Below are 21,723 nucleotides of genomic sequence, written 5' to 3' on the forward strand. Positions count from 1 at the left end.
TTTTGAGAGACAGAAACAGAGTGCGAACAGGGGAGGTGCAGAGAGAGAGGGAGACACAGAATCTGAAGCAGGCTCTAGGCTGTCAGCACAGAATGCAACGCGGGGCTCGAACTCACGAACCGTGAGATCATGACCTGAGCGTAAGTCGGCCGCTTAACCGACTGAGCCACCCAGGCGCCCCTAGAACTTTTTTTTTTAAGTTTATTTATTTTTGAGAGAGAAAGAGAGAGCATGAGTGCAGAGAGAGGGAGAGAGAGAATCCCAAGCATGTTCTGTGCTTACAGCGAGAGATCATGATCTGAGCTGAAATCAAGTGAGACACCCAACCAGCTAAACCATCCAGGTGCCCCATGGCTGAGTAATATTTTAGTGTGCGTGTGTATGTATCTCACATCTTTATCTATCTGTTGATGGACATTTAGGTTGCTATCATATCTTGGCTATGTAGGGGTGTATATATCTTTTTGAATTAGTGTTTTTGTTTTCTTTGGTAAATACTCAGAAGTGGAATTACTGGATCATATTTATATATATGTATTTTTGTATTTTGTATTCTATTTCTATTTTTTAATGTTTTAAGGAACCTCCGTACTGTTTTCCACAGTGGCTGCACCAGCTTGCATTCCCACCAACAGTGCATTGAGTGTTTTTTTCCCTCTACATATTCACCAACTCTTGTTTCTTGTCTTTTGATTCTAGCCATTCTGACAGGTGTAATCTGATATTTTATTGTGGTTTGATTTGCCCTGCTGATTAGTGATGTTGAGCATCTTTTCATGTGTCTATTGGTCATCTGAATGTCTTTGCAAAAATTTCTTTTTGGGTTTTCTGCCCACTTTCTCTGCCCATTAGATTATTTGGGGTTTTTTGGTGTTGAGTTGTAGAAGTTCTTTATATACTTTGGATGTTAACCCCTTATTGGACATATAATTTGCAAATATCTTCTCTTATTCAGTAGGTTGCCTCTTCATTTTATTAATGCTTTCCATTGCTGTGCAAAAGCTTTCTATTTTGGTGTAGTCTCAATAGTTAATTTTTGCTTTTGTTTCCCTTGCCGAAATGACATCTAGAAAAATGTTGCAATCTTTTTCAAGATTGCTTTGGCTATTTGGGGTCTTTAATGGTTCCATACAAATTTTAGTATTTTTTGTTCTAGTTCTGTGAAAATTACTGTTGGTATTTTGATAGGGATTGCATTGAATCTGTAGATTGCTTTGGGTAGTATGGCTGTTGTAACAATATTCGTACAATCCGTGAGCATGGACTATCTTTTCATTTGTGACATCTTCAGTTTTGTTCATCAATATTTCATAGTTTTTAGAGTACAGATCTTTCACTTTCTTGACTAAATTTGTTTCTAAGTATTTTATTCTTTTTGGTGCTATTGTAAGTGGAATTGTTTCTTTAATTTCTATTTTTTTTAATGTTTCTATGTATTTTTGAGAGAAAGCGTGTGAGCTGGGGAGGTTCAGAGAGAGAGAGGAGGACAGAGGATCTGAAGCGGCCTCCACACTGACAGCAGAGAGCCTGATGTGGGGCTCGAGCTCACAAACCGTGAGATCACAGCCTGAGCCTAAGTGCCTGAGCCTAAGTCAGACGCTCAACCAACTGAACCACCCAGGCACTCCTTAATTTCTATTTCTGATACTTTGTTATTAGTATATAGAAACAAAACAGGTTTCTGTATATTAATTTTGTATCCTGAGGCTACTGAATTAATTTATTCCAATGTTTTTTTCTGGTGGAGTTAAGGTTTTCTATGAATAGTATCCTGTCATTTGCAAATAGTGATAGTTTACTTCTTTACCAATTTGGAGCCCTTTTCTTTTTCTTGTCTGATTGCTATGGCTAGAACTTCTTGTACTAATACATATATTTTTAAATTTCTTCTTTGATTTCATCATTGACCAATCAGTTGTTTAATAGCATGTTGTTTAACCTCCACGTGTTTGTGTTTTTTCCATTTTTTTTTTCTTGTAATTGATTTCTAGTTTTGTACTGTTATGGTTGGAAAAGATGCTTGATATGATTTCAGTTTTCTTAAATTTATTGAGACTTATTATGTGGACTGACATGTCATCTGCCATGGAGAATGTTCCACGTGCAGTTGGAAAGAATGTGTATTCTGTCGTTTTTGGATGGAATGTTCTGTATATATCTGTTAAGTTGGTCTGTTCTGATGTGTCATTCAAAAGCTGTTTCCTTATTGATTTTCTGTCTGGATGAAATGGGGTGTTAAAGTTCCCTACTGTTGTTGTATCACTGTCGATTTCTTCCTTTACATATGTTAATCTTTGTATTATGTATTTAGGTACTTTGATGTTGGGTGTATAGATATTTACAATTGTTATATCCTCTTGTTGAATTGATGCCATTATCAGTATGTAATGCCATGTTTTGTTTCTTGTTATAATCTTTGTTGTTAAGTCTATTTTGTCTGATACAGGTATTGCTACCCTGGATTTTTTTTTAGTTTCCATTTGAACAGAATATCTTTTTCCATATCTTTACTTTCAGTTTGTATGTGTCTTTAGGTCTGACGTGAGTCTCTTATAGGTAGAATATAGGTGGGTCTTGTTTTTTTATCCATTCTATCACCCTCTGTCTTTTGATTGGAGCATTTTGACCTTTTACATTTAATTATTGATAGGTATGTACTTACTACCTTTCTGTTCACTGATTTTTGGTTGGTTTCGTAGTTCTTCTCTGTTCCTTTCTTGCTTTCTTGTGATTGATAACTTTCTTTAGTGTTGTGCTTGGCTTTCTTTCTCTTAATTTTTGTATATCTATTTCAGGTTTTTGCCTGTGGTTATCATGAGGTTCCTATGTAATATCCAGGTATATGATATTCTGTATTAAATTGATGGTCACTTGAGATTGAACACATTATAAAAGAACTTCATTTTTACTCTCCCATCCCACATTTTGTGTATATGTTTTCATATTTTACATCTTTTTATTATGTGAGTCCCCTTAACCAATTTGTTTTATTTGAGAGAGATAGAGAGCAAGCGGGGTAGAGTGGAAGAGAGAGAGAGAATGAGAATCTTTAAGCAGGTTCCATACTCAGTGTGGAGCCCAGTGCAGGGCTTGATCCCATGACCCTGGGATCATGACCAGAGCTGAAATCAAGAGTTATACACTCAACTGACTGGGCCATCCAGACACCTCTAATTTAAAAAATATAGTTGATTTTACTACTATGTCTTTTAACCTTTATACTAGCTTTATAAATGGTTGCCCTACTACCTTTACTGTGTTTGCTTTTACTCATGAAATTTTTTTCCTTTCATAATTTTCTTCTAAATACAGCCTTTCTTTTCCACCTCAAGAAGCCCTTTAATATTTCTTGTAAGGCTGGTTAAGTGGTGATGAAATCCTTTAACTTTAGTTTGGGAAACTCTTTAGCTCACCTTCAATTCTGAATAACTTTGTCGGGTAGAGCATTCTCGGTTGTAGGTTTTTTTTTTTTTTTATTCAGCAGTTTGAATATATCATGCCATCCCTTCTGCTAAAAAATCAGCTGATAGCCTTATGGGGTTTCCCTTGTAGGTAATTATTTGCTTCTGTCTTGTTGCTTTTAAAATTCTTTATCTTTAATCTTTGACATGTTACATATTAATGTGCTGTGGTGTGGAACTCCTTGGGTTTATCTTGTTTGGACCTCTCTGTGCTCCCTGAAGTTGGATATTTGTTTTCTTCACCAGTTGGGGGAGGTTTTCAGTTCTTATTTCTTCAAGTAAGTTTTCTCACCCTTTGTCTCTCTTTTCTTCTGGGACCCCTAAATGCAAATTTTTGTTCACTTGATGTTTTCCAAGAGATCCGTAACCTATTCTGTGTCTTTTTTTTTTTTTTTTAATTCTTTTTCCTTTTTGCTGTTCTGTTTGGGTGCTTACCATTAGCTTGTCTTCCAGGTCACTGATCTGTTTTTTGCATTCTTTAATCTACTGTTGATTACTTGTAGTGTATTTTTAATTTCCTTTATTGTATTCTTCAACCGTGGTCCTTTTTAATATTTTCTCTTTGTTGAAGTTCTCATTGAATTCATCTATGCTTCTCTCCAGTTGGTGAGCATCTCTGTGATCATTACTTTAAATTTATTTATCTATCTATTTATTTATTTCTTGCTTTGAAATGATTAGCAGATAGCTTGGTTATCTCTATTGCATTTAGTTCTTTTTCTGAGGTTTTGTCTTGTTGTTTCATTTAAAACATATTTCTCTGTCTTCTCATTTTGCCAGACTTTCTGTGTTTATTTCCATGAATTAGGTAGAACAGATACTTCTAACCTTGAAGGAATTGTCTTGTGTATGGCCATCTCCTGTGTAGACTGCATGTGTCTGGTGACTTTGGCTGGCTGGCTGAAGTTGTGGCTGGTGGTCTTGGGGAACTCTGTGCTGGGGTACCCGGGTGGGATGGCCTGAGCTGAAGTGGGTGTGGACTGGGGTGGTTCTAGGGCTGTCTGCACAGATGGTGCCCTGATGGAGCAGCTAAAGTTGAAGTGGGTGCAAGCTGGAGGTCCTGGGGTTCCCTGCTCTGCGCAGATGACACCCTGGCAGGACTGCTGAAGCTAAAGTAGGTGTAAACTGGGTGGTCCCAGGGCTCTTTGTGCACAGGGTGCACAGTTGAAGCTGAAGTGGGCATGGGCTAGGGTGGTCTAAGGGATCTCTGTGCTGAGGACAGCTGAAGCTGAAGTGTGTGCACATGAAGGTGTCCTGGGGTGCTTTGTGTGGGAGTGCCCTGGTGAGGTAGCTGGAGCTGACTTGAGAGGGGGCTGGATGGTCCTGGACACTCTGTATAGGGGAATCCTGGTGAGTTGTCTAGATCCAAAGCAGGAATGGGCTGGGTGGTCACAAGGCACTGCATGTAGTGGGTCCCTTGGTGAATCATCTGGATCCAAAACAGGCACGTGCCAGGAGTTCTTGGGGAGCTCTGTATTGGGGGTGTCCTGGCAAGTTGGAGCCAAAGTGGTATGGGCCTGGAGTGTTTTGGGGTGTTTTGTGCCTGTGTCACCTTGGCAAGACAGAGCTATAGTGGGAATTGACCAAGGATATTGTGGTGTGTATTGCACTGGGGTCACATAGGTGGGATGTCGGGGGCTGGTGTGGACAAGAGCCTGGGGCTTACTGAGGTGATAGGCTGGCTAGGGCACCTGGACCCTGCTTCAGTCCATGCCATCAAGGTGAAGGGAGAATGTAAACCTTGGCCCCTCTGACCTGGAGAGAGTTCCAGCAGCTCCCCCACCATTTGGTGGAGTTCTAGGGCTGGATCTTTTATAATCTAGTTGCCCTTTTAAATTTTGGCCTTTTTTCTGGGGCGCCTGGGTAGCTCAGTCGGTTAAGCAGCCGACTTTGGCTCGGGTCATGATTTCGTGGTCCGTGAGTTCGAGCCCCGCGTCGGGCTCTGTGCTGACAGCTCAGAGCCTGGAGCCTGTTTCAGATTCTGTATCTCCCTCTCTCTGACCCTCCCCCGTTCATGCTCTGTCTCTCTCTGTCTCAAAAATAAATAAATGTTATAAATAAATAAATAAATAAATAAATAAATAAATAAATAAATAAATTTTGGCCTTTTTTCTGTGCCCCAGGGCACAAATCTGCTTATGGTCCCTCAGTATATCCCTCCTCAATGTAGTTTGCAGTGACAGGGTAAGGGTTCCTTTCATTCAGCAGTTTTTGTTTCTGTTTCTCTTAACATTCTCTTGTGGTCTCTCCATCTTTTGTTGTACAGAAGCTGTTCAGTCAGCCCTCAGTTCTTCAGGAGGAATTGCTCTATAAATAGGTATAGATTTGGTATATTCTGTGGAGGTGAGTTCAGAGTCTTTCTGCATTGCCATCTTGGACCAGAAGTCCTAGGCTTTTTTAAAGCATGTACTTTTCCAGCCTTCACCATAACCCAGTTCCAAATCCACTTCCATGTTTTAGGTATTTTTTACTGCACCACTTTATTTCATGGTAACAAAATCTGTATAGTCAGAATTCTCCAGAGAAATAGAATCTACAAAGATAATTATTTTAAAGAATTCATGCATGTGATTACAGCGTCTGACAAGTCCCTAGACCTACAGTTGGGAAGCTGGAGATTCATGATAGCTGTAGTGTAGTTTAAGTGTGAGTCTGAACCCCTGTGAACCAGGAGAGCCAGTAGTGTGATTACAGTCTCAAGCCTGCTATCCTTGGATAGTTAATGTTAAATTCATCCAAAAACACCTTCATAGAAACACTCAGAATAATATTTGATGTAATACTTGGGCACTTTGTGGCCCAGTCAAGTTTACAGATAAAAAATAAAGCATCACAGGTTACATTTTGTATTTTGTGTGTGTGTGTGTGTGTGTGTGTCTGGTTATTTTGGATTTATGTTGGATAGTCTAGTTATGTAGTGCAGGAAATTTGGATTCTGTTACATTCCTCCAAAGAGTGTTAATTCATTTGGTTTAGCAGGCAGTTAACTTGCCTGAACTCAGAGCCTAAACTCTTGTGTCTCCTGTGATGGGCAGCAGATGAAATCTTTGTTCAGTTCTTTTATCCTTAGCTGGCACTACGAGTTGTTCCATTCATGTGTAGTGCAGGAGAGATCTGGGCTAAGTTTATTGGCAGAATTTGAGACTCTCCTTCTGTGGCTCTCTCCCTTGTGGGGTACCCTCTTCTCTAACTTTTGAGTTACTGTAGTTCTTTTTAACTCTGTGCTCCAGTTCATTTATCTCATTTTCTTGCAAGCTAGTCAATTGTTCTTATATTTTTCAAGTTTTATTGTAATGAGTAGAAGCATATTTCTTTTTTCTTTTTTTAAAGATTTTATTTTTAAGTAATCTCTACAACCAGCGTGGGGCTTGAACCCACAACCCTGAGATCAAGAGTCACATACTGTATGGACTGAAGCAGTCAGGTGCCTCTAGAAACATATTTCTCCCTTATGATTGGTTATAGTTTCTTTTGCTGTCTGGTTTCTTGATTTTTTTGGGAAAATCTGAATATGTTAGAAATATAATGTATAACTACAAAATATAAATATCTTTTGCCTTGGTTATATATAGTATTCTTTAAAAAAATTTTTTTTTTAATGTTTATTTTTTGAGAGGGGGGTGGAGGGGCAGAGAGAGAGGGAGACACAGAATCCAAAGCAGGCTCCAGGCTCCAGGCTCCAAGCTGTCAGCACAGAGCCCGATGTGGGGCTTGAACTCACAAACTGTGAGATTATGACCTGAGCTGAAGTTGGACACTTAACCGACTGAGCTACCCAGGTGCCCCGGTTATATATAGTTTTCTAACAGGCAGTGGGTAGTGGACAGCCCATAACTCCTTAACCTTTGTCTCTTTCATTTTCAGTAAGCATTTGCCTTTTAATATCTGACATTCTTTTACTCTTTGTTATATGTAATTTAGTGTTGAAAGTGGAGCTGAATAATAATACAGCCTTTTCTATAATTCATTTTTTTCCCATCTGGTACAATTGGTTTTTTTCTTTTTTTTTCAGTTTTATTAAGAAATAATTAACATCTGAGCTGTAGAAGTTTGAGGTATACAGCATGATGGTTTGACTTACATATGCTGTGAAATGATTACCACAGGTTTAGTTAATATCCGGGATCTCATATAGATAAAGTAAAAAAAGAAAAAAAAATTTTTTCTGTGATGACAACTTTTAGATCTGCCCTCTTAACAAGTTCCCTTTGTATCAAATAACAGTGTTCATTATATTCTTCCTGTTGTATATTGCATGTCTAGTACTTATAAGTAGAAGTTTGTACTTTTTTTTTATAAGTTTATTTTGAGAGAGAGAGCAGGGAGGGGTGGAGAGAGAGAACTCCCTCCAACACTGTCAGTGTGGAGCCCACTGCGGGGCTCAAACCCATGTACTGTGAGGTCATGATCTGAGCTGAAATCAAGAGCCAGATGCTCACCCCGACTGAGCCACCAGGGCTCCTCAGAAGTTTGTACCTTTTGACCACCTTCCTCCACTTGTACCTCCCCTCGCTCCCTGCTTCTGGTAACCACAAGTCTGGTATCTTTTTCTGAGTTTGGTATGTTTTTTGCTTGTTTTAGAGTCCACATATAGGTGAGATCATACAGTATTTGTCTTTCTCTGAAGTATTTCTATTAGCATGCCTTCAAGGTTCATTCATGTTGCAAATGGTAGGGTTTCCTCTTTTTTTATGTGTATCACAATTTTATCCTTTCCTACTTTGATGGTCACTTAGGTTGTTTCCATGTCTTGGCTATTATAAATAACGCTTCTGTGAACATGGGGGTGCAGATATCTTTTGGAGTTGGTGTTTTTGTTTCTTTGGATATATTTTCAGAAGTAAAATTGCTGGGTCATATGGTAGTTTTTAGACAAAAATTTTTGAGGAACCTCCATACTGTTTTCGATAGCGGCTGTACTATTTTACAGTCCCACCAACAGTGCACAACGCTTCCTTTTTCTCCACATCTTCGCCAGCATTTATTCTCTCTTGTCTTTTTGATGGTGGGTTTGGCTAATTGTTTAGTCTAATTATGGCATTAATGACATTTTGGGCTGTGTAATTCTTTGTTGTGGAGGACTATCTTGTGCGTTGTTAGGGCGTTTAGTAGCATCCCTGGTCTACTCGGTAGGTGCCAGTAACCCCTTTCTCCTGCCCCCCACTTATAATAAGCAAAAATGTCTCCTTGGGAGCAAAATTACTGAGTTCAAGTCTAACGAGAAAACACAACGAGTTTATATAAGTTTTGCATTCTAATTATACTGTGATGTTTACAGGTAAATAGTTCTTGTAAAGAAGATGACTCTAAACAGAAGCAACCAAACAAGAAAAAGAGGATCATCTATGATTCAGGTAATATTTCTTCTGTGGAGCCTTAAAATTTTAAAATTATTTTATATCCCTTAGAACAGTGTTTTCCCAACTGATGTTCTGAGACACACAGCTCTCTCTGTTGTTATAATAGGTCCTGTGAGAAGACTCTATGCTCCAATAAAGTTGAAAACAGTTTTATTGTACTGTAGAACTTAACAGAGCCACAATATATTAATGTGTTAAGTATGTTTGTTCAGAGGCGTATACAGTATACATAGCATGTTTCAAACTCACTTTGAACATGACATTTATTTATCAAGTAAGTTTACTTATAAAGTGTATTTATTTTGAGAGAGAGAGGCAGAGAGAGAATCACATGCTGCAAGGGTCTGACACTGTAGGGCTCGATGTGGGGCTCTGCTTCACAAACTGTGAGATCATGACCTGTGCTGAAATCAAGAGTCGGACACTCAACTGACTGAGCCACCCAGGTGCCCCTGACATATTTATTTTTAAAAATATTCATACTAACTTCTCTTTCAGCTGAGCTTCTTGGAGACTGAATTTGAAAAATAGTGCCTTAGAATATTGCTCTGGAAACAAAGATCTAAAATTTAATTTTTGTGCTTTTGATCTGGTCCTTTTTTGTTGGATTTAAAATGGAACAATCACAATATAAAATATTTGAATATACTGTACTTTTAAGATGGGGAATGTTGTATTTTTATGTATGCCTTTTATGATCTGTTAAAATAATGATAGAATTCAAAAAGTTTTAGGTGTTGCTTTTGCGGAGAAGATCCATCTGGTGTGAATTCTTAATGCAACCTCTAAGGAAGTATGCATAGATTGTCAGGATTTGACAATAACAGCAAAAATTCTGACTCAATTCTAAAAGTGCTTCAATGTTTATTCTATGTCTTTTACTGCTGTATACAGTAAGGAATTTGACATAAGTACACATTCCCACTCCCCAGGAGTTTCTATCTTTTGGGAAATTGAAAATTTAGTTGTTTGATACAGTTTTAGTATGAAACAGGATTTATAAATGCATGGTGCAGAGGAGAAGGAAGGATCCTAAAGTTTATGAAACTTCTATTTTTGTAGCACTTTGTCTTGATTTGTATTTAAGCGTCCTGGGTGATTAGAATGTGGTAGACTAATGGCTCCCAAAGATGTCCATGCGCTAATTCCTAGAACTTGTGAATATGTTAGGTTACATGGCAAAAGGGAAACTAAAGTTATAGGTGGCATTAAGGTTGATAATCAGGTGACCTTAAAATAGGGAGATGATCCTGAATTATCTGGGGATGGGCCCACTGTATTCACAAGGAAGAGGGAGGAAAGGGGGAGAGAGAGAGAGAGAGAGAGAGAGACAGAGAGAGAGACAGAGACAGGGACTGACCATGGAAAATAGAGAACCAGAAAGATGCAGCATGAGAAGGATTTTGCCTGATGTTCCTTGCTTTGGAGATGGAGGAAGGGAGCCAGAAGCTAAGGAATGTTAGCAGTCACTAGAAACTGGAAAGACAGGGAAATGGATTTTTCCCTAGAGTATCCAGAAAAGGGTCATAGCCCTGCTGGCACTTTGATGTTAGCCCAGTGAGACCCATATGGGGTTTCTAACCTTCAGAACTATAAGATACTATGTTTATGTTGTTTTAAGCCATTAAATTTGTGGTGATTTGTTATAGTGACAATAGAAAAGTAAGACCAAGGCTTAACACTGTGTAGAAGTAACCTGTGAGAATTCATAAAAGGGATTTGCCTCAAAATGGGCCTTGAGGAATTCGTTAACAATGATCACTTTAAGAACACACTGTATTTTATTTTTTCTCTTGAGAGTTTTGTTTCATTTGCTTCTCATGTACAGATTCAGAATCCGAGGAGACAGTGCAGGTAAAAAATGCCAAAAAGCAACCAGAAAAACCTAAACCTGGTAAAATTCTACGCCAGGATCCTGTTACATACATTTCAGAAACAGGTAAGTGTACTGAGTATGTTTAATGTTTGAGAGAAGAGTAGTGTGTGTTATGTTCTTGATCTACTCATTGGTGTCTGGATGAACCTCCTTCACTTTGAATTGAATTTCTGCTGCCTTTTTTGCTTTGTTGATTTATATTTATCAGGGAAAGGCTGTAATCATCTTTGGCATTTTCTGTGGGTTAAGGGCCATTGTAAGGGTTAGTTACAGGGGAATTGGCCTTGGAATTTTTTAGGTGTTCTATATTGAGTAAGTTGAAGCTCTATCTTGAATCCTATGTTAAAATATTATTGGTGTATTTTAGGGGCGCCTGGGTGGCTCAGTCGGTTGAGTGTCCGACTTCGGCTCAGGTCATGACCTCACGCTTTGTGAGTTTGAGCCCCGCGTCGGGCTCTATGCTGATGGCTCAGAGCCTGGAGCCTGCTTCAGATTCTGTGTCTCCTCCTCTCTCTGCCCCTCCCATGCTCTGTCTCTCTCTCTGTCTCTCAGTAATAAATAAACATTAAGGAAAAAAAATTAAAAAATATTATTGGTGTATTTTAAAACTTTTTAAAGTTTTTTTACTTTGCATGCTAAAGTCATAATAATCTAAGTATTATCTAACAATTAATAATCTAAGTATTATCTAACAATTAATAATCTAAGTATAATCTAACAATTATTCATATTTGTGATCTGTGATCTAGCACAGATGTGACCTGAATTTCTTGTATTTTCTTGTGACAGTAAAGATTTTATTAGCATTAGCTTTTTAATAGATGATTGTTTTTATACTTAAATTTATTTGTTCTGTTTTGAGTGGTTAGAAAGCAAAAGCCATTTATAAATAATTGTACACTAATCTTAAAATGGTACAATAGTATAAATGATTGTTTTATAGGTAGTATTCCTTTATGGTGAGGAACTCTGAATTATCGTCTTAGGGAAGAAACTCAGATGTGTTTGTTGTAAAGTCATTTTTTTTTAAATTGCTGTGAGGATTTTCTTTTTTTTCTCTCCCCACCCCCTCCCCCTTTTTTTGAGAGGGGCAGAGAGAGAGAGAGACAGAGAGAAGTGGGGCTCACCTGAAGCAGGGCTCAAACCCATGAACCGTGAGATTATGACCTGAGCTGAAGTCAGAAGCTTAACCTACTGAGCCACTCATGCACCCTGTAAAGTAATTTTGGTTGTGGCATTGTTAATTCCTAGAGGAGACTGTAACAGGAATAAAAGGTTAGATGTATTAATCTTCAAATTCACAGAGCCTGTTGAATTGGTTCCTATGTAGAAATACTTGAAGGAACCATGAAAGCATCTCATAGGTTGTTGATTTGTTTATATTGAAGAAAACCTCTGAAACCATTATTTTTAGCACTGTGCTACTTGAATTGCTAGTGAAGTGAACACACCTGGTTTGAAGAGACGGTAAAAGCCACATAATTACTTTGGCACAGCATATTACAGTTTATATTCAACAGACATTTATTGAGTGTTTTTTACATCCCAGAAACTAGGTGCTGGAGGTACAAAAGATGACCAGACTCCGAAGTACTGTAGTAGTCGCTTGAGGTAGCAATAAGCAGTAGTCAGGCAGAGGGCTCGAAGGGTAAGATTTGATCTGGCACTTGAAGGATGAGCAGGCGGTGGAGGGAAGAATGTCAGCTTAGGGGGTGGGATTATTTAAAGCACAGCATCCATCACAAGGCTTGGTATGTTCGTAGGGCACAGAAGAGACTGCCCATATGAGGAGGAGTAGTGGGAGGTAGGATTAGAGAAGACCTTGAAAGCTAGGCAGATGGATTTAGACTTAACATAGCAGGGAAAGGGAACCATTAAAATTCTTGAAGAAAGTTGTGGAATGATGAGAATAGTATTTAAGAGTGATTGCTAGAGGGGTGCCTGGCTGGCTCAGTGGGTAGAGTGTGCAACTCTTGGTCTTGGGCTTGTGAGTTTGAGTCCTATGTTGGATATAGAGATTACTTAAAATATTAAAGGGGCGCCTGGGTGGCTCCGTTGGTTGAGTGTCCGACCCTCTGTCTCAGCTCAGGTCTTGATCTCAGGGTCGTGAGTTCAAACCCTGTGTTGGGCTCTGCACTGTGCATGAAACCTAATAAAAAAAAAGAAAAGAGTGATTGCTAGATTGCTAATGTTCAGGGTGGGATAGAGAGTATAGAAACCATAATTAGGGAAGTCAAGGCATTTCCTAGGGGTGAAGTAATGAGAAACTTAAGTTAGCAATATAAGGGACTGATTTATAAACATTTTTGAGAAATGAGTTACAGATTAGGTTTTTGGATTATCTTTGGTAGTATTATTAGGATAATTGGAGAGTTGATGTCATTACCATGCTAAAGACTTGTTGTTTGTTTTTAAAAAATTTTTTGGTATCCCAACATGGGGCTTGAACTCACAACCCTGAGATCAATTGTCACACGCTCTACCTACTGAACCGGCCAGGCGCACTCCCCCTACCCCCCATTTTTTTTTTTTTTCCAATAACAGCTTTATTGAGATCTACAATTCACCTCTAAGATTTTAATGTTACTGGAATTTGCAGATAAAGGTCAAGGTTTTTGAAGATACGAGTAACAATAAAATTTTTCTTACGTGTATGGGCTGTTATTTGAAAGTATGTGGGTACTCATGGTAGATAAATTGTTCAGTAAGTTGGGAATGAAACAGGAAAGAAAGTCCTTGTGTTGTAGAACGAATCTTAGCCTGGAAGGTCAGAAGCCCTGCCTGAGGGTCCATCCTTGGTTGCCATCTAACAGCTGTTTGAGTCTCATGGTCTATAAAGTAGAGACACTACTTGAATAGGCTTGTTGGAGAGATTTACTGGGATGGTGCATAGGAAAGGGCCAGACCCAGTGCCTGAAGCATATAAAAATAGCTGCGTATAGGTTCTCAGAGACATTTGATTGTTATTCAAATGATCAAAAACAAAATGTAGATAACATGAATGTATTTTCTGTAAACTTTTTGGTAAGCTGAGATAGTTCTTCATTACGTCAGAGGCCGACTGACTCTAACCTTTTTGTTCTATTGCTAAATATCTGCTTAGGCACATTGTGCAAATGCACTCTTCTAGTAAGAGATCCCCCTCTGAGATCTGGCCACCTTTGTGAAGTTTTGAATATGTGGGAGGGATACTAGAAACTTATGGTGATAGGTTTATTATGTAACCAAAGGTGGTGTGATCGAGCTTTCCAGTGACACCCTGGAAACGTCAAAGTTAGTGTGCAGACAGCCGTGGCCTTCAACTGTGGATCAGTTGGCTATCCTTATCTTGTGATTTTAGGTACACAGAAGGGTCAGACAATTTAAGCTCTGATCACAGATTTTCTTTATCATGGGATCATTTATTTCAGGCCAGGTATTTTCAAATGTTATTTTCTGAAGAGATATCCAGCACTTTATCTGAAATTTTAATGAACATTATCCATGTTTCTGTTATTCTGCTGGTGGCATGTATGTGTGAAAGTAAACATTGTCCCCTTATTTTAGTTGGAAATTTGGGGTGTGATGTACCCATCTAATAGGATGTTCAGTATTTATTACGTAGTATTCTGTTTTGTTTTTTTTTTAGAATTAAGACATAGGAAAAAGCAAGTTCTTTTCTTGCCTGTTTTGTCTTCTCATATTTTTTTATTCTTTGAAATTACAGGTTCATGGGAAGGAAATAATCCCTTTTTCTTCCTTTTATAAGAGAATGAACTGTTAAAATGAAATCCATAATAAAATCAGGAATATAATGGGTTTTAAGAAAAGTGCAGCTTCTTGAAATTAATAAACTGGGAAATTCATCACCTTAAAATATTTTTAAAAATTATTCTTTACTTTTTTTAAAGCTAAAACTACAGTTGTTCAGTACCAGGTTATGAATAAATATTCACATTATAAATGTAAATGTTTATATTGCAAGTATAAGATTAACCTAAAATTGTATTGTTTATTTGGGGATTGGAACTTCTTGTGGAAAAGGATTATATGACAATGATTTAATTTTAAAAACCTGTTAATAACAAAAGAAACCATTTTTGCTTCATTATTCCTTATTTTATCTTTCATATACCAATTTTTGTTTGGTGTTTTTCTTGCAGTATAGCATTTGTGGTGTTTAGGAGCAGAAACTCTTAAATCAGATTGCCTGAGATGACGTTCATTTACCTTCCTGGTGTCTTAGTTTCCTCATTTGGGGGTTGGGGCTATTACTAGTACCCACAGCAGAGGCCTTTGTGATGATCAAATGACACAATGCTTAAAAAGCATTTAAAACAGGGTTGGGCGTATAGTAAATGGTCAATAAGTATTAACTGTTTATTCTTACATTTTTAACTTTATTTTATCCCTACATCTGCCTTTAAAGACTATGCTAAAAAATAAAAACATTTTGCTTTTGCTTAAGTACTTAGGACTTTCTGTTGATTATGTAACTGTGCTTCAGAAATTTAGAAATTGTATCTGATCCACTTAATGTTGTGGATATACACTGTCAGTATGGTAACTACTATTTACTTGTAGCTGTTGAGCACTTGAAATGTGACTGGCCCAACTGAGAGTGGTTGTAAGTGTATGTACAGATTTGAAGACTTGGTACAAAAAGAAGTAAATTGTCTCATTAATAATTTTTTAGTATTGATCATGTGTTGAAATGATAATTTGGATATATTGAGTTGAATACAGTATATCATTAAATTTAATTTCACTTATTTCTTTTCCACTTTCTTTAAATGTGGTTATTTGGGTTAAATAAAATATATTAAAGTTAATTTCACTTGTTTCTTTTCACTTTTTTAAAATATGGTTATGAGAAGTTTAAAACTACATATGTAGCTCATATTTTATTCTGGTTGCCCAGGGCTATATAAACAATGAGAAAACATTTAGGAAGTAGCCTTAATTTAGAAAATAACCTGCTTCATTCAAGTGCTTTTACTTACATTATTATACATTTCTTTAGGCTGTATTGTTTTACAGATCTTTAGGCTTATCGTCTAGCTCCATGACGTATTTTTCATCATCATTTTGATTCAATATGTCTTCTGTTGATTTTTAAAGTAGTTTGATTACATCGACCTCCCAAATTACAGGAAAAGGAAAAAAATGGCTTATAAATACCTTCATAGCTAACCACTGACTCTAGTAAAATGTTCTTGTAAGTTGGTAAAAACCCAAATACTTGTTGTACTGGGTAAATATATTTACTTTTAGCTGTTTAATGAAGTGAGAGACCTTGAGTTTTGTTTGGCAAAGATGACCTTTTATTATGCAGTTTCATCAGGAGCTGCTGTTTGGCTGAAAATGATGGGGGTTTTTTCCTGTCTTGAAAGTTGTTTATGACTGGTAGTTTTAATTGAGCACATAATTCCAGAGACTGTGCTCTTGAGGTTATAATTATTTGGGAGATGTTAAGTGGGAAAAAATAGGGAATGTAATGTTCTCCAGTTTACCATGTAATATTGGCGACCTGTGACTTGGGAAAATAGTAGCAGAAAATACTGCTCTGTGTGTAATATTCTCTTTTGCTGATTTTTAGAGACATAATAGTTTTGTTTACCAGACAAATGGGAATAGATTATGTAAGGATAGAGTACTTTTCTTAGACGTTTTCAGGGAAACCAAAGCGGTTGAGATAGAAAATTTCCTTGAAGTGAGAGGAAACTAAGAACTAAGAACTGTGTGTTACATTTCTTTGATTATACTTGTTCAAAAATTAATTTTGATTTGTGCACTGAGACTCTATAAAGAAACTAAATTTATCATTTTGGAGGATGAGTAAAGTATTTAGATTAATATTATTTTAAATTATCTGAGTAAAACATTAACACATTCTCACTGAAAGAGAAGTAAACAATTCAGATGACAATGTTTCATTCTCTCATCTGTCCCTTTTGCCTTATATAGCTATATAAATAAAATATATATACACACACCCACGTGTACATATATACACACTTGTATTTATTTGAGTGGCATTTTATTATAAAATTCTGTAGCTTGCTTTTTCATAACTTAATGTCTTTGGCTCCCTCTTTCCCTCCCTTCCTTCCTTCCTTCCTTCCTTCCTTCCTTCCTCCCTTCCTTCCTCTCCTTCCTCTCCTTGTCTTCCTCCTTGTCCCTTCCTCATTTTCTACCACTTTGTCTCATTACAGAAAGATTCCTAGCTCATCTTTTAAACTTCTACATGGAATTTAATAGTATGCATTTAATTTTTCTCATGCTTTTATTTTGGATATTAGATTATTGATGTGTGTACTTGTTTGTGCTTCATTGTAATGTAATATATTTAATAATAAATGAACCATTCACAATGAGGAATGTGATCACTTAAAAGAGGGGAGTATTTCTTGAGGTTCATTTTAAGAATGTAGTTTAGCTGCCTATATTATGAAGAGTACATGGGGCTTCCACTTTCTGTTTCTGGGCCCAGTGCTCTTATGAAGGCTCCCACTGCACCCCTACCAGCAGCATTTTTAGTTTCCTTTTGACTTTTATTAATCTTCTGGATAAAAGCACCACTAATAATATATTTTTTTGAACAAATGCTGCTGTTCCGTCAGGTGTTTTCCAGTTTTCAGGTTCCAAAAGGGGGACTTAACACTTACCTATATTAGATTTCTTTCTGAAATAAACTCTTCCATTTTTACCTTATTAGATTCCAGGCTTTTGTAACCTGATTCAGTCATTTATTTAACAATATTTAACAATATTAAATCCTCACTAATTTATTCAACAAATATCCTGTATGTACATAATAGTGTACTGGATAATCTATGAAGTAGATAAAAGAATAAAATGTAGTCTTCAAGGGTGTAGAGTTCATTGGGGAGATAAGTCTTTTATATAAAAATTACATAAGGAAAAAATTAACAGCAATAAAAATGTCTCCTGAGGATATTCAGGCATGGGAGAGGTAACTTCTATTTTGGAGGTTTGGGAAACGTTTCCTAGAGAGAGAAATTTGAGATAAATGTGAAAGGTTTTAGAAGAGTTTAACTTGGAGATTTAGGTATTATGTATACCAGAAAGAGAGAATAATGTGGAAGCTTAGAAATCAATAGTGCTATTTCATATGCATTATTCATTACTTTCATACTTATTAAAGAGAAAATTTTAAAAATTCAACTTAAAAACTTTTACAGATTTATACCAGCTTAATACTGCCTACTGTTGTAGCTCATATTTTCTTGCTTACAGCATCTTTTACATAGGAGTTTCTTACTTTATTTGAAACAAGACTTGTGTCCAGAGTGCAAGGCGGGAAGAATTCTACCAGAATGATAAAATAAATTTTATCTTGTATACTACTATAGATTTTTTTTCAAAACACTTTTGCTGACCTCATGGAATAGCATTATTCATTATATGGCTTATATTTCATATTCACCTCATTTGATCTTCAAATCTACCTAATAGGAGAGATGACTTTTCAGAAGCAGTTTTCAATCTAAGGTTACACAAAGTTTCACTGTGGAAGAATGTGGTAGTTCTTTGCATGTCCCTCATCTACTTGTTTTTTCATATCCTGTGATTTCATACCTTCTACAAATTTGATAAACATATCTTTATATTTCTTTCTGAATCATTGGTAAAATTATTCATTTTTTGAAGTTTAGTTTGAGAGAGACAGAGACAACGTGAGTTGGGGAGAGGCGGAGAGGGAGAGAGAGAGAATCCCAAGCAGGCTTTGCGCTGCCAGTACAGAACCCCGTGTGGGGCTCAAACCCATGAAACTGTGAGATCAGGACCTGAGCCGAAATGAAGAGTCAGATGCCTAACTGAGCCACCCACGCGCCCCTAAATTTGTTTTGTATTAAGAGACAGGTAAAGAAACCTTTTCCAAAATGACATGATCTGTTATCAGCACCTTGGATATAGCTCTTCTGTTTCTCATGAATTACTTGTAGATCTTAATAACCGCTGTTACCTATGTTGTATTTCTTCATCTTGTATAGGGTGCAGGAGAGCTCTCTTCAAAAGGGTTATTTGGCTCAAAATGTTAATACTGTAGATGTTGGAAACCCTGGTTTACCCAATCAGAAGAGAAATTGGTGAATGTTTTGCTGAACTCGAGATATCCCTTGTTTCTAGATTTATTTCATCTGCTAGTCCTGTAACTTAATAGAATAAATAAGCGCTTAGGTCAGCATTGTTTGTTTCTGGGGATCTCCATCTTTTTCTGTTGAATATTCCTTTTGTCTTCCTCTTGATACTGTTGCACAGAACTGTCACCAGACCTTTCCTCTTCTACAGTTCTATGGTTGGAAATGTGCCTTTCTCTTTTTGGCAATTTGGGTTCCATTTCTCATCTTTAATCTTTAGCGATTTCTTCCATCTTATAGATGATTCAAAGGCCATTGATATTGCTTTGGCAATTTTATTTTCAGATTCACATTAACTGAAACATCTTTATAAGAGCTGGATGCTTTCTTGCAATCTTTTTTGCCTCGTAGTTCTTCAGTCCTATTTTAATAGTGTGTATTATGAGACTTGAAAAGAATTAAGTGGCATATGGAGCACTGGAGTATCTGGAATGATTATTGAGATTCTGAAATATCTTTGAAAATGAACAGACTGGGGCGCCTGGGTGGCTTAGCCCATTTGGCGACCGACTCTTGGTTTCAGCTCAGGCCATGATCTCATGGTTCATGGGTTCAAGCCCCATGTCAGGCTCTGTGCTGATAGCACAGAGCCTGCTTGGGATGCTCTCTCCATCTCTCTCTGCGCCTCCCCTGCTCGTGTTCTCTCTCTCTCTTTCAAATAAACATTAAAAAAAATGAACAGACTGTTGTTTGTTCTTGTAACCCATATTTTGCTATCAGGCACTGGTGAAACCATGAGAGACACAGGATTGTATTCCAGAATGCCAAGGAAGTAGTACTATATTAGGAAAATAATAACTAAATACTAATGAAGTAATATACAAGTGGTTTATATTTGGCATTAATACTGAGACAGCATTGTTACCTCCTCCCACGTGTGGGGAAGTGGAATATGAATGGAAGTGGGGAATTGTGTTGCTGAACTGCTCCCTTTACTCTTTGTGGCCAGTCAGGTTTCCTTGTATTGCATGTTTCATACCTGAAAATTGTAAGAAGTTGTGGGTGTTGTACCTGTGTCCTACTGTCCAAGCCTCCTTCCACCCAGTTTTCTTTTTTTGTGAGATCCAGTGGCGATAGAAGGAGAGTAAGTGGTAAAATTTTCCACTTTCTTCTCCTGTGTTCTGTTTTCTTAGTAACTGAAACCAGCTGTGACTTTCCATGGACGGTTTTTGCTGCTCTGGTAGGGACTCGGCACTGTGTGGTGGATGACATCACAGTACAAGCCAGTACATTTTTTCTTGTTTGTCATTACTCACCTCACTACACCTCACAAATGATAAAATGGGTTTATTTAAAAAATATGACAAAGTCTGAGTCTAAGAGGATTTGTTGGTAATGAATCAAATCATGTGTTCTCTTAATTTCTTGATTAAAGATGAGCAGTTACAGAGGTTTTATTTAATTATACTGAAGTACAGAATGTCTGATTCACCACATAAATGGTGCAAAGATGGTGTGTTTAGTTTCTCTTCCATCCATTTAATTAACAAATATTGAAGACTTGGCATGCTTCTGAACTTTTCTCTACTTCCAAAACCAAAATGACAGTTTGGGTTTTTGACTCAAGGAAAGTATTGAAAAAGAACTTGGTAGAAAAAGGCTCTAAAAACTCGGATTCCTTTTTCAGTTTTTGGCTAGTTGTTACCAAAAAATTTTTAATCTCTATAACCAGATCTGTCTAGCATGATCTCCATTAATTTGGTTTCTGTGTATTCCAGACTGAAGGAAGGAAAATCAGAATCCCCAGGTCTCAGCAGGATGAACTCCATAATTAGATATTTTTCCTTCTTGGCTTATAAATAGGTTTCTGTGTAGACCTGCACATTATTTTCTTTCTCTGATTTGTTACCCTTTCTAAACAAATGAATGTATCTAACTCAGAGTGGCAAAGCAATCTTCTCTCCCAGGCATTTCCTCTGCTGTATGTTGGATAATGCTAGTTTACTTGGTGATTGTTACTACTTTTGAGGTTGTGTTGTATATAAATAAAAATAAATGGTGTTTTTATAAGGAGACAGATATCCTGGAGGGAGATTCTGAGTGTTCAATTGCCCATGATTTTCAACTAGGTCTAAGAAATTGGACTTAGATCTGTTTATCATTATCGTATTATACGTTCCTGGGGAGAAGAGAACACAGTTTGCCTTTGGCTTCTGACAATGCAAGAACAAATTTAGGCTTATTAAAAAATCAGAACAAATGTTAAAAAAGAGAAACAATGATAACTTTATTTGGAATGTTTCATTTCTGCACACTGTGTAGGATTGTAAAATATTTATTTTATATGAGGATGGTCACAGCAACACCTGTTAAAATGACTGTCTTCTGCAAGCATCTGATGGCATTGTTTTCATCTTTGGCCTCTTTTGCCTTCATTTTCAATAATGTATTGGTGTAGCCTTTGAAATACTAAAGGCTATAGGAGTTTTAAGACAACTAGTTCAGAAGTCCTAGTACAAAGACATAGCACTGCTGCTTTCTGCAGGTTTTCTGCCTTTATCAAGGTAAGATGACAGAATGCTTTCAGATATGCCTATTAGTTTATAGAACACCATATTTTTTTTCTGTATTCTCCTTGATGATCCTCTGTGTTTATAGGAAATACCCCTATGCTTAGGATCATGAGTTTATTTTTTTTTTTTGGTGTTAGCTTTTCCCATAACTGTAAGGAATATTATTGGGAAGTGCATAAATCATGGAGTACTAAGTAAGTGTCAAATCAGGCAAGCCAGTCTTTTTTCTCTTTTCGTGACTGTATTTCACTAGAATTTCTCCTACTTTCCAAGGAGATTGGAGAGCTATTTATTTTGTGGTTAGTACAGAAAAAGGGGCCTTGTATGCAGTTTTAGCTAGTACGATATAAAATACTTGAAATTTTATTC

The 21,723-nt window shown here is 37.1% G+C and overlaps 1 protein-coding gene across 2 annotated transcripts in view; it reads left to right on the forward strand.

Annotated features, from left to right (window-relative positions):
- Positions 1-21,723, forward strand: part of RFC1 (replication factor C subunit 1) — an 83,309-nt gene that overhangs the window by 19,429 nt on the left and 42,157 nt on the right. For both annotated transcript variants that reach the window (XM_042936597.1, XM_042936596.1), the window contains exons 3-4: positions 8,740-8,815; positions 10,650-10,760. In XM_042936597.1, the coding sequence (XP_042792531.1) occupies positions 8,740-8,815; positions 10,650-10,760 (187 nt within the window). The remainder of the gene's footprint in view (positions 1-8,739; positions 8,816-10,649; positions 10,761-21,723) is intronic.

The sequence above is a fragment of the Panthera leo genome, chromosome B1 (genome assembly GCF_018350215.1).
Source record: "Panthera leo isolate Ple1 chromosome B1, P.leo_Ple1_pat1.1, whole genome shotgun sequence".
In the NCBI taxonomy this organism is placed as follows: domain Eukaryota; kingdom Metazoa; phylum Chordata; class Mammalia; order Carnivora; family Felidae; genus Panthera; species Panthera leo.